Source organism: Notolepis coatsorum (assembly GCF_963971535.1).
Source record: "Notolepis coatsorum genome assembly, chromosome: 5".
NCBI lineage: Eukaryota > Metazoa > Chordata > Actinopteri > Aulopiformes > Paralepididae > Notolepis > Notolepis coatsorum.
In genome coordinates, this window is record NC_140169.1 from 123967209 (window position 1) to 123981598 (window position 14390).

Genomic DNA, 14390 nt, shown 5'->3' on the forward strand with positions numbered 1-14390 from the left:
CTTTCCCTTCTTCTCCAGCGGCTCCACTTGGGCCTCGTTGGACTTCGCCGCGTCGCTCTTCGGGACGCCCTCTCCCTCCATTTCCTCCACGATCATCACGGTCTCCCACTTCCCAAAGCTGCTGCCGGGGAACATGTCCGACCGCATGCTATCTCCGAAATAGACTACCTGGAGGGGTAGAAGAGAGAGAGACTACTAAACTCAGGAGAACAGGACACTTGAGATTATCTTTTGGTTTAAGCATTAATTCATCTGATTTGTTTTAGTTACAAAGTGTCTGTGTAGTGATATTGCAGTTCAACTGGACTCTTCCCCCCCCCCCCCCCCACAGATCTCTCAGCAGTATTCAAATTCAATAAAGCTGACAAATGTCTCATGGCCCCCCTCTGGGAAAACTAGACTAGACACGATGGGGCTGCAGAACTCATCAGGACCTCTTTGACCATCGTGCCTCTTTTTGTAGTCTTTATGTCTGGAAAGAAAAACAAGCCGAGACAGGTTTGAGTGTAGCAGCATTCCACAAGCCAGGGATGGGAACACCGCTCTTATATAATATAAATTCAACAACAGGTACTGTTCTATTCATCTCAAATGAAAACAAAGTGGATGGAATAATGTGAGTACGATCGAGGGGATTAAAATGACGAGACAGGAGTCAGTTGTTGACATACTGTATGAATGCGGCTATGGGAGGGAAAAAAGGTTTTAGGGTCCCAAAATATAATGGCCACACGGGCAGTTTACCAGAGGATAATTAAGAATTTTTTTTTATATAAGATTTTAGGCATTGAAATATTTTCTCAATGTAAACATGAACCGAGAGGGATGGATAAATAAAGCTCATGTGTTAAAAAATAATAATATCCTGACAGCCTAAAATGTGGCTTTTCCCAAAAATAAAACTGTTAACAGGATCAACATTTCCAGGATCAACATTTCCACACACACGCCAAAGCGTGAGAGAGTACGTTTTCATAGACACGTCCAGTATGTTTGTTTTTAGGTTAGCATAAGTGAATTGAGCTTTCTATACAAAACCAAAATGATGATGATGAAGGGCTCGGTCTGTATAGGAAGGTGTCACTCTAAATCACGTCCCTCTGGCTGGAGACGGGCGGCCGTGAAGAGGAGGGCGTAAATGCCTCCATGTGGATGGCCAGGTCACTCCGGTACGCCCCTCCTCCCCTCACACCCGTTGCTGTGTCTACTGCCAGACCTTCCATGCATAAACAAACGGACTCTGCAGCCGCGGCCACTGCTGCTGCTGCTGTGAGGTGGGCCTACAGGGACCGGCTCTAGGCATCATATTTCTACCAGGCTTCCCAGAACTGGCTATAGCTGTACTTCCTACCAACCCCCCCCCCCCCCCCCCCCCCCCAAAAGAGCACCGCCGCTGACTGCACCTCTCATTGTCAAGCCGCCTCTTTACAGCCAGAGGCACGGGATCAGCAGCACGATCAATATTTACAGAGGCCAGGAATTCCAACACAGTAGCAAAAACAGTATAGAAGCGCTTTCATGAGGGAGAGACACGGTTTCATTAGCCTGGCCAGACGGAGCTCTGTGTGAGGCAGAGAGCACATGGAAGGTAAAGTCAGATAGCCTGCAGGCTACAGTCCACTCTCAGCTGTACCGGGACTCTGCTGTCGTTTAGCAGACAGCTCTCTTCCTGTCATCCCTTCCGCAAAGTGACAACATGTCATTATGTGACCAATCATGTCCGTCTCTGTTCAGAGCGGCCACACGAGACGGCATTGTTCGTCGACTCTTGAATGCACATGTTTTGGTGCCTTTTATTAGTCTGTTGCTCAGGGGCTCAGACATTGTACTTTTGCAACACGTTTCATTGTTGTCCATAACTAACCTTACGATGAGCCTCCTGACCAACCTTGCAGGTCACGGCAATATAAGACAAAGAAAACACAGAACTCACAACCAATAAAGTTACAACAATATATATATATATAATAGTGCTGTCAGGCGATACATTTTTTTATCTAATTAATCACAGGATTTGTAATTAATTAATCTAATTAATCGCATTTTAATCGCATAACCATTTTAGGCCTGATAGTCTATATTCTATAATCATATTTAAAATTGCATGTGTCCGGATGGCAGAATTCAGTACTGTATCTACAAAACCTTCTGTTTAATCATCTTCCATTTATTCATTTGCTTAGATTTTTCAGGTCTGGTAAATTTTAGCATGGTGTTATTCACAGTCAAAGATAAAAAAAAATTTAATTGATATTCTCATTTGGTTCATTACAATTGACTCAAGCCTAGTAACAGACACAGTATTGCTGACACTGGGAATACATTCCCTGAGATCCATAGATGTCCCTAGAATCAGATACCAAGAACATGCAAATGGGCCATATTAAAAAAAAGTCTGTAAATGTGTATTCTACGTTCTTATGGAATGAATGAGATAAAAAAAAATAGTATTTATATAAAAAAAATAATAATAATAGTTTTTATTAATTTTAGTTAATTTTCATAACGCGATAATTTGCTGTGTAATTAATTAATCTAATTAACGCGATAAACTGACAGCCCTAATATATAATTTTACATTCCTGATTATTACTTATTATGGATTGTTTTAGTAAGGCAAGACAAGCTGAGGCAAGTTTATTCCATACACAGAGGCAATGGAAAGTGCTTAAAGGGGACAGGGGGGTCTTGCTATTCCTTTCACTATTTGGGCAACTTTACACAATTCCTGTGAGTCTATGGAACACATCTGTAAAGTTATTTTCAAAAAAATTCATTGTTTTGCTAATCAAGTACTCTAAAGCAGCATTTCAAGCTGTTTTGGGCTGGGCTCCGCCCATAAGCGCTTTGAGTGACAGTTACCCACAGTCTGCACTGGTAGACAGAGAGAGATATAGAGAGATTGAGGGGGATACTGGCTAACGTTATGAGAGCTAACGTTGCTACCTGCTGTACCCGGAGCTGCTGGCTAAACTGACGTTCTGAGAGCCAACGTTGCTACGTGCTGTACAAGTGCATTGGTTTAGTGCACTTTCTACTTCCGGTTGCTGCTAAACAAGTACAAGTGCATTGGTTTAGTGCACGTTATGAGAGCTAACGTTGCTACCTACTAGATATTGGTTTAGCATTGGTTTAGTGCACGTTATGAGAGCTAACGTTGCTAATTACTAGTTATTGGTCTAGTGCACTTCCTACTTCCAGTTGCTGCTAAACAAGTACAAGTGCATTGGTTTAGTGCATTTCCTACTTCCTAACTGGCTAACGTTATGAGACATAACACAAAGACGCTATGGCTTGGAAAAGCCTGATGGATCCATGAGGCTTGGATAAGCCTTGTGGACCCAACTCTTTAGATGAGGGAACGGGTACATACGCACACAATACGCGACCACTGATGGATCCATAAGGCTTGGATAAGCCTTATGGACCCAACTCTTTAGATGAAGGAACGGGTACATACGCACACAATACGCAACCACTGATGGATCCATGGGGCTTGGATAAGCCTTATGGACCCAACTCTGACCACTAATAAAAACGTAACTACACTAACGTTATAAGAGCTAACATTGCTACCTACTGTACAAGTGCATTGGTTTAGTGCATTTCCTACTTCTGGTTGCTACTGAACGGACATGTTTGTGCGGACCTGTTCTCCCAAACTGGTCAGCAAATGACTGTTTTAATTTTTACGTTATTATTATTATTATTATTATTATTTTTTTTAAACATTGATCTTAACTGATCACTGTGACCTTATTGCTTTTATCGTTATATATGCCTATGTTTGTGTACAGCACTTTGAGCTACATGACATGTATGAAAGGTGCTTTATAAATACTTACTTACTTACTTACTTACTTACTTACTTACTTACTTACTTACTTACTTACTTACTTACTTACTTACTTACTTACTTACTTACTTACTTACTTACTTACTTACTTACTTACTTACTTACTTACTTACTTACTTACTTACTTACTTACTTACTAATTAATTTCACCGCGGGGGGCATAATCCCACGGGACAATGCATTGGTAACTTGTTTCAAATGACAATATATACCCCTATGAATATTATTGCATGGATCGGAATACAGGCTATGATATTTTGACTGTGATATGTGAGTGGAGAAGCTCCTGCCCCGCGCGCGCACACACACATTTTCACACACACTCCCACGAGCGGTCGGGAGGTTGTGTGTAAATGCTTGTGTCCCTCTCTCTCTCCATCTCTATCTCTCTCTCCCCCTCTCTATCTCTCTCTCTCTCCCTCTCTATCTCTCTCTTGCTCGTTATCTGCTGTCTCTGTCGGCACCCGCGCACGTCAACCCGTTTGAGGAAGTAATTCCACTCACTGTTGTTGAATGAATTGTTGATTGTGGGCGGTGACTACAACCAGTGCCATACTCACGTCAGCTCACGCTACGAGGAGACTGGGGTGAGTTTCAGCGTTTTTCTTTATCATTTTTTATACAAACTGCTCTGATCAATATATCACCCATACTACATAAATCATTTAACGTCGGTCATTGAATTATAAACGACCCCCCCCCCCCCCGTTCACCCGCAGATGATCAGTCATGACGTTTAGGACCATGTACAGTTGACATTTTTAATATAGCATAGATCGGTATCAAACTGCATTTATGCCTATATCTCACGTTCTATGAAATACTGCAGAAACCGATAAAGACATATTTATACTCTAGACGGTATTTTAGTATGAATGTGTGAATGAAAAAGAAAAAACGTTCCTACATCCTGAACGATAGATAATTGATGTTGAAGGGGCCATAGTAATGTCAATTTAGCAATACAATTTAAAAAGTTATAGCCCTGCAAAGAAGGTGAACATCTCCATAGACAAATAGCGCTGGCAGAGGATGGTTTAGGATGATCAAAGTGGTGGCAGAGAATGGGTTAACAATTGTATGTATTGAGCTGTACTGTACTGTACCCATTCTGCAATCTGTTAATAAAGTTTTCAATCAATCAATCAATCAATTCAATCAATCAATCAAACTGATGAGCCAAAATGAGAATTAGAGACACAGACCCCATTGATACAAACCCCCATTGCTAGAAAACAATGATAAACACTGAAAACGCCAATTTATAAGACAGGGGACCTTTAAAACAGATGAAGAAACAAGGACATCATAAACAGCATTAAAAAAAAAAAGAATTAGAACAAAGCATAAAAAAGAAGAATAAAAGTATTGACCCATCTCAAGCTCCGCCCTCCTTTCTTGAACCTCCAATCACAACTGTTGGAACATAGAAGTAGGGTTGGAGCAAATCTTCTGGAAGTTGGTTCCAAATATGTGTAGCATGACGTGTACAATGCACTGATATGATGATGGACTAGAGTGATTCCCTCTCTCTCTCTTGGACTGCCGTGCTTGATAAAGCTACTTCCAATTCTCCAGTGAATAATCCTGCATTATAACCGGTATGCATTACGTAATGGAATACCACAATTCACATCACAGTACAGCAATTCATTGTGCACTATAGGGAATATGAGTACAGCTGAAAAGCAGATGATGGTCCTCCTACCACTGACACGATTCAAACAGCCCATGTCATCTCTTTGCCAAAACACTGCCCGACACAAACTCCTTTCTTCGCTGCTTCTGCTCAGACTCGTTGCCATTTGCTTGACGGAAAAGCTGAGCCTGCTACCGAGGCAAAGCCAACTCCATAGAGCTCACTGTTGTGACTTCCATTAAAAGGACACAGCAAAAGCTTCTGCTGTCCCAGTCCGTCTCAGAGCGACGCATTAAAAACTCAACACCACAAATCTGATGCTCTGCGTTGTGTGCACGCAAGCTTTCTGAACGCCTGCGACACTGAACCAACTGATTAGACGGCGGTTCATTCAGAATGATTAAACTGCCAATTTAACGTATAACATACTTAAAAGAACACACCAACATTTTGGGCTGTAGCAGAGAACGCAGACCAGTGATTTATAACTTTCTGATAATCTTAAAGGAACACGCCAACATTTGGGGAAATTATCTTATCGTCTTCTCCAGAGAGAGACAAGAAGATGGATACCAGTTTCCTCTCTGTGCGTTCAGTAGAAAGCTATCTGGCTGCATGTTAGCCTAGCTTAGCACAATGAATGGAAGTCTGTCCAGCCAGGGGAGAGCCTTCAGTCTGTCCAGCCAGGGGAGAGCCTTCAGTCTGTCCAGCCAGGGGAGAGCCTTCAGTCTGTCCAGCCAGGGGGAGAGCCTTCAGCCAGGGGAGAGCCTTCAGTCTGTCCAGCCAGGGGGAGAGCCTTCAGTCTGTCCAGCCAGGGGGAGAGCCTTCAGTCTGTCCAGCCAGGGGGAGAGCCTTCAGTCTGTCCAGCCAGGGGAGAGCCTTCAGTCTGTCCAGCCAGGGGGAGAGCCTTCAGTCTGTCCAGCCAGGGGAGAGCCTTCAGTCTGTCCAGCCAGGGGAGAGCCTTCAGTCTGTCCAGCCAGGGGGGAGCCTTCAGGCTGACACAATAGCCCCGGAGCCCGGGGAGCACCTCCTGTTATCGCAGCATCACTCAAGAGCAGCGATTAGAGCTAAAGCCAGCCCTGGGTAAACAGAGCTCCAGGACCAGGGGCACGCAGAGCCACCTTAATGAGCCCATTGTGCTCCACCGTGTGAGGCCTGGGACAGACGGAGGGGAGGAGAGGGAGAAAAACACACACGTCCGACATGAGAGGAGGCCGAGGAGGCGCCTTCACTTAAGCCTCTGTTGTGTCCGTGAGACGGTGAATAGCGCATACGGTAACGGAACTGGAACGTCAGCGGCGGTATCAAACACCACGCTACGAGAAGGAGGTATAGAAGCTATAGGGTCAGTTTCCCTGTAATAAAATGTGTATCGCTCCACAGAGGAAGTGCAATATCCTGGGCTGCTTCACGTCTGCTTACCAGAAGAACGTCATCCTTCCTATCACAACTGATAACGGCGGGCGAACTCTTCCTCCCCTCTCTCCCCCCGGATGAACCATTTGCGCACACGTACAACTTTCACAATCTGCCACGTTCCGAGACGTGGATCGCCTGGGCGATAAGACAGTGTCCCATCACACACCGGGGCTGTGACCCCCGTAGTTGTTCGAGCGAGGGCCCCTCGCTGGAGGGATTGTAATCTTCCCCCTGAATGCCTCCATTCAAGCCCACCTGCCAGGTGAAAGTGGAGAGAAGTCAAAAACACAAGAGAGCCTCGGGTCACACCGGAGGACTGCTTAAAGAAAACCTTAAGTGCAGGTTGACACTGCATTCCGCGAGAGCTTTCTCCACGTGGCTGGGGAACAGAGAGGGCATTGAGCCTAGGGCCAGGTCGAGAGGGGAGGGGAGGGGGGGAGAGAGGGTCTAAATACGTGGACGATGATGACGGGCATCCCTGCTGGATGTACTCGGGGGGTGGTGGTGAGAGTTTACACAGCTCCTCCTGTGACTGAGGGGGGGGAAGAGAGAGAGAGAGAGAGAGATAGAGAGGAGAGAGAGAAAGAGAAAGAGAAAGAGAAGAGAGAGAAAGAGAGAGAAAGAAAGAGAAAGAGAGAGATAAAGAGAGAGAGAAAGAAAGAGAAAGAGAAAGAGAGAGAGAAAGAAAGAGAAAGAAAGAAAGAGAAAGAGAAAGAGAGACCTACACAGTGGAAGAGATGGGACAAAGGGGCAGCAGGGCCGCACTGTGTGACCCGTTGATCTGGGCTCCCACTGCATGCGGCCTGGCTGGCACCTCGACAGGCCTGTTTAAAGCAGTGCCAAGGCCCGTCTGCAGGTGCGCCGCTCGGACGTGCCTCCCTACCCCCCCACCCCCCCCCTCACTCCAGTGCGAATCCCTACCCGCGCTGATTTACAGAGCAGCTCTCGTCTCTGTATGAGTGCCAGGAATGGGAGACAACTGCAAAGTGAGTCTATGAGGTTCTAGGGAAAGATATTCAAACACACATTCTGTAATATACTGTCTAAACTAATGGGGCCAACTATAAGGCTATAGAAAGGTATGGTTGTCGAACCTGCTTCACATGTAATTAGCCAATATCAACTTTGATGTGGCCATCCTGAATATCAAGGTTGCTGTGAGTCTATCAGGGTGTATGGTGTGGCCTATATATTCTCAGTCCCCACTCTTACATGTTCCTATGAGTTAATAATAAATGTTCATAACCAGACTGGCAGACTCCTGTATTTCTGGTTCTAGCCTCACCTCTTCAATACATCAAGGGTAGATTTGGAGAGATCAAGACTGATAGCCAGCCCAGATTATCCTATTTGATCCCGTATAGCACAAAAGGGTTTAAGACGCAACTCGGGCCCTCCCAATTGACCAGCCGGTTGCTGGCCCTATTATTTCAAATGTGTCTCGGCCACACGTCCTAATATGTGCGTCTTACACAAAGAATTATTTCACCGTTTCACTACCACACTATAGAAGGTTAACCGTCTGTAGTGAGGTAGTGAAAGGGTTAACCTTCTGTAGTGTGGTAGTGAAAAGTGTTAACCCTTTGTAGTGCAGTAGTGAAATGGGTTAAGACCAGCGGCCCTCAGTTCTCACCGTGGGGCACAATTAACAGAACCTCGTACTCTGTCCTAAGGCTTTAGCCGAACACATGGTCGCCGTACCTTGGGGTCAGGTTTCCCGGTCATCGTCTTTAGCAGCTCCTGGAGGTGTGGCCAGTTGCCCTGGGAGTACCAGCCCGGCTTGTCCAGTGACGGCAGGCCCTCGCTCTCCTCCACGTCGTTCACTGCAGGATGGGGACAGACACAAGCCACACGGTCACACCACAGCCACACGGTCACACCACAGCGGCTCCACCAAACCGCCGTCGGCTGAGAAGACATGAGCAGACGTGACCACATGCAACTCCCTGGTGGTGCAACCACCCCTCGGCCTCGCCACCACAGTAGTCACCAGCGGACCTCGTGAGAAAACACAGCGGGGGAGATCCAGTTCTGTGTTTATAATAGGGCCATGCTTTTGTATGAACAAAAGGTCTCCCTGACATGAGAAAAGCACTATGGGGGAAATTGATTAATTAGTCATTCCTAAATACTAAGGCTGTCAAAGTTAATGCGGTATTAACGCATTAACACCCGATTCTATTAATGCCACTATTATTTCATAACTCATGATCAACTTAAAAAAAATATTATAATAATTCTAGACTTCACTCAGGTGTATTATTGATACTCTCATTGATACTATGTATGTTTCTGACTCAAAGAGTGTTGTGTGTGTGTGTGTGTGTGTGTGTGTGTGTGTGTGTGTGTGTGTGTGTGTGTGTGTGTGTGTGTGTGTGTGTGTGTGTGTGTGTGAGAGAGATAGAGAGAGAGGGGGGGTGAGAGAGATGAGGAAGGGGCAAGAGAGAAAGAGAGCTGGGAGAGTGTGTGTGTGTGTGTGTGTGTGTGTGTGTGTGTGTGTGTGTGTGTGTGTGTGTGTGTGTGTGTGTGTGTGTGTGTGTGTGTGTGTGTGTGTGTGTGTGAAAGAGAGGGGGGGGGGGGGGGGGGGGTGAGTCCTCAGCCCTTGTGTGGGTGAATGTAACAAGTTCCTAACGTTTTCTTTCCCCTATTATTTCATGCACACTTTATTCATTGTTTTAAATTATAATTTTCTTTTAAGTTATTTTGTGCATCACTCTGTTTTGAATTTGATGCAAATTTGCAATGCATGAGGGTCATCCTTTTGTGTTAAATGGCTGCATAAAGCAAGCATTTGTTGACTCGCATGTTGATAAGAGTATTAAAACTTGGAACTTGAAAAAGATCAGTTTAACCCATTCTCCGCCAGTGACGTGATAACACGTCATTCTCCGCCATGCGTTGTCTGCCAATGACGCCGTAAGGCGTCTTTGAGATCAATATTTCATATTTTCGTCATGGTATTCATATGTCACCCACGGAGTCTTGGCTGGTGCTGTAGGACTCCGCTCAACTCTGCAACGCTTCAATACTGCCACCTGGTGGCCAATCGACGAGTTGCCAAACCGGAAGTGGCCGGAAGTGCTTGGTCCGTCCCCTATTTTCGTCCGGCCACTCGCTTATCGTCCCGGGGCTCAATACAGACACCGTGGATATTGATCTTTGCCATAACTCAATAATCAACATGATTTGGATGTGTATCGTTCCAGTACCTCAACCTCCTCCCGGTAGGCCTTCTCGTCGTTGTCCGAGATCAGCCCCACCACCACCGTGTCGTCTGCGAACTTCACTATGGAGTTGGAGCTGAACTTGGCCACACAATCGTGTGTGTAGAGTGAGTACAGCAGGGGGCTTAGAACACAGCCCTGGGGGGACCCGATGCTCAGGTTCAGGCTCAGGTTCACACTAGAGGTTCACACTAGAGGTTCACGCTAGAGGTCCACGCTAGAGGTTCACACTAGAGGTTCACTGTACACTAGAGGTTCACACTAGAGATCCATGCTAGAGGTCCATGCTAGAGGTTCACACTAGAGGTCCACGCTAGAGGTCCATGCTAGAGGTTCACACTAGAGGTTCACACTAGAGGTTCAAGTTTCTTTAATAGTTGTCATACAGAAGTACAGAATACTTTCATACTTTCATGCTAGAGGTTCACACTAGAGGTCCATGCTAGAGGTTCACGCTAGAGGTCCCCTCCCTGCTGAACAGGTGCCCCGACCGACCAGTACTAGGAGTCACTATTGCAGCGACTAGGACTCATACCGCCACGGCTTCCTACCCGCGAACACTGCTGATTGTGTTCCTAGGAACGACCTCTGCCGGGAATTTAACCCGGGTCTCTGCGGTGGTAGGCGAGTGCTTAGAGCTCTACACTAGTACCCAGTATCATGGAGCATGTGGAGGAGAGCCAAGACAAGATACAGAGAGTCTGGACTGGTGAACCGCAGTACAGTATTAGTCATACAGCGGAAATGTGAGGGAGGCCGCTCCAAAAGAACATCCACTCAAATACAAATGTGACCAGTGTTTGGCTACAACTCTGCACAACAGTCACAAGCTAATGTTTGCATTAACTGTACGGAGGGCAAATTGCGGGACCTCAGTTTTGTGTCACCGCTGCCAGAACGTATCCCGTCATGAATTTGTATGATTTATCTCTCACGACAGCGCTCAAGGGGCACAATCTTGAGCTGTGCCATAGTGGATGGCCTTCACATGACTGTGTAGTGCCATCCTTTGCTTAGCTATTATCCAGGAGGAACAGACAATCTTCTCCCTTTGAAATTGCGAAGCCCCCCCCCCCCCCCCCCCTCCTCTCCGGGGAGGACGAGAAAATAATGGGACAAGTGATTGGTGCTTAAAGACCAGCAGCGCAAAAACACTTTCAATTCTGGAAGCGACTGTGCTTGACAGAGTATAGGCTAAGCAAGGTTCAAGCAGTGGTTATATATAATAAATATATATGCTATAAATATTGTGACAGAGGAGAGAGAGAGAGAGAGAGAGAGAGAGAAAAAGAGCAGGGCTTGAGCATCTGCACATGTGTATGTGCATGTACTGTATACGTACCTACACACACATAGTAACAGCTGGGAGGACACTATAGGATGTTGGGAGAAAGAGGAATGAGAGGTATGCGGTCTGTGAGCCAAACTGTGAACTGAAACACACCGACCATCAGGCACCTTTTAGGATGTGGAATCCAAGAGCATTTTCACTGGAACCAGAGTGAGGTTGTATGCAAGGGGCAAATATTTAAAGAGTGCTGCCATCATCTGAACGAATGACTCTTTCGGGGGCCAAGCTTCATTCGAAGCTGCCGTATATATACAGTATCCCCACGTCTCTGCACAGAAGCAATGGTTAATTTAAACAATACCTCTAATGCAATACATAATATGCAACTATTTTATACGACTATCTTTCTTTTTGCAAAGAAACTACCGGTAGTCTAAATCGGATTGGAATAATTTATTTCCCAGCACCTCTGTTTCCATACACTTCCCCTGGTATTGAAGACGCCGTTTCGGTTGGGTGTAGCAACACACCACACTTTAAAATCAAGTTATTTCCTTCCCTGCCTGGCTACCCTAAAACCCAAGAGTAATACAAACAGGGCAGTACATTAGGCAGGCAGTGATCTTGGCTCCAAAAAAGCACAGCTAATTGATTAATAAAAAACGAATCAATTGCTTGAGTCCCCCTTGTGACATCACCATGGGCAGTAATTCAGATCGTTAGGCTCGTTAATCTGGAGACTTCAAACCCTGGCACATTTCCCCCCGGCGCGTAAATAATATTTTAAGATGGCCAAATCCATACAACACCGGGGCAAAACCCCTTTAACAATGGTTTCAAAGCAGGTAGCGTTCACACGTTCTTGCATTGATTTAATAATAATAAAGTGGACCAATGCAAAGCTACAATTGTATGCGAAATCTACTCAAAAACCTATTCTAGTGTCAAAATTCGCCGGATGAACTTGTATCAGGAGGACAGACAGCGCAACATCACCCGGCAACCGTTTACAAGAATAACAACACAGAATGTGAGGAGGGAGTGAAAAAAATATAGATAAGTGTCTCCAAATATATGAGGGAGTGGCTAATATTCGGACAGGCCAGAAGAAGAAGAAGCTTCTGGGATCTATTCCTGCCAACGTGGCGAGACTCGGCAGCAAAAGAGAAAGAAAGAGAGAAAGAAAGGGGGGAATATTTTAGCGACTGGATCATTGTGTTTTCACACATAACGCATCCCTCCAGTTAGTGCTGGCGAGGAGGGAGTCCAGATGGGGGGAGCATTCCAGAGACGGACCACTGCCAGCACGCACCTTCACTGTGAGGATCCAATATCAACATAAAACAACAGGCGAGGGGAACTAGGATGATGTGTTGAATCAGCAATCATCCCATGGATCTGAACAAATCAATCACAGGTGGCTTATTCTAATCTTAGTAACCACAAAACTGGAAGAAAAATAACAACTCCAAAATAGTTCCACAGGAGATATGAATTGCAGGTTTTGAAGTGATTCATTCAGGTTTACGTAAGATTGATTTCTGATTCCCTCCGACTTTCTTTAAAAAATGAGGACCAAGTAAATAACCTCCTCCATTAAAAGTTACAATCTGTAATGTTGTCAAACAGCAAGGTACTGCGCTTTGTTTATAGTTTTTGTTCTTGTGGATTGGATTTCAGTGGGGATAGGGGGAGGGGTTTCTATTGCTGGCCACACCTCAGGCTCTACCATGAGAGGGCCGGAGAAATGCACAGTATATTAAGACACTAAACTCCAACCCATACAACAGACAAACATTTTTTTTTTATAAAAAGCGCAGTACCAATCAGGGCTCTTTTGCCTAGAGGTCGCCGTTTGGTAGTGTGATACAAATATTATCATGTCATATAGATCTGTGTTAAAATACATATTCTATCTCTGATAGCCTTGACTAGTTTAATATAGGTTAATTAGCTACAGCTCAGACACTAGGCGACTTAACAGTGTCTCTTAAACTCAGCCAAAGGGCCAGGAGATATGAGAGGTCCATGGTCTTTTCCTCTCCAGTTCTAGTGTGAAGTCATAACAAAGCCATAGACCCATTCTTTGTTTTCATTTCTGTCATATCTGGTATCTCATGTACGTCATCTCCATTATGTATTTAATGTATGTCTGACCAAGAGCTCTTTCTCACTTTCTGGTCAGACGTTAGCATGTCTGATTGTAAAGTGAGTAATGTTCTATATTTTTATATATACAAATTGACTCGTCTGAATTCCTACAGCTTACTGTCTTGGCTCATTTGAACAGTAGCATTACAGATTCTACCTTTAAATAAGCTCAAAGTAACCATTCCGCTGGGGGTGGAAAGAGAGACCCTATAATACTGGAAAATGTCAGTTGAGAGTACTGATCTAAACAGTGTGGTGCTGGTGTTGATTCTATAATAGTTGGGAAATGGGGGGGGGGGGGGGGGGGGGGGGGCGTCCTGGTCACGGACCACATAAATGCAACGTCACAGGTTGAAATTTAACCCACGACCCTTGTGGCACGTCATCCCCTCGCTCTCTCGTATGTCTCCTCTCTCTCTTTACCATCAGGTCTAATAAAGCTGAAAACTGCCCTAAAAAATGTAGGGGGGGGGGGGGGGGGGGAATGTAGGCTTGCGCTCCACTCACCCAGGGTCCTGAAAGGCCTCTGCTGGGGAACCAGGGAGAAGAAACCCGGCTTCAGGGCATTGGTGATGATGACGTCAAACAGCTCCTCAAAGTCCTTCCTGTAACGAGCAGGGAGAGAAATAAACCTCTCAGAGCCGGGCTCAGCGTGCAGAGGACAAAGCCTGGACACCGTCCAACTGGACTTGTGCAAGACCAGCCAAAATACCTCGCTGGAATTAAACATTGTGCGGCGTTGATGGAAAACATTGACCATAAACACTGGCCAACAGACGACGCCGCAGAGCCAAATGCTCAGTGGAGGAA

General features: G+C 45.5%; 1 protein-coding gene across 1 annotated transcript in view; it reads right to left on the reverse strand.

The window, feature by feature from the left end:
* The window catches only part of nt5dc1 (5'-nucleotidase domain containing 1), a 119014-nt gene that overhangs the window by 13077 nt on the left and 91547 nt on the right, over positions 1-14390 (reverse strand). Inside the window, exons 8-10 of the mRNA XM_084315244.1 lie at positions 14088-14185; positions 8616-8737; positions 1-168 (exon numbers count right to left, since the gene is read on the reverse strand). The exon at positions 1-168 is cut by the window's left edge and continues 6 nt beyond it. Coding sequence (XP_084171370.1) covers positions 1-168; positions 8616-8737; positions 14088-14185 — 388 coding nt within the window. The remainder of the gene's footprint in view (positions 169-8615; positions 8738-14087; positions 14186-14390) is intronic.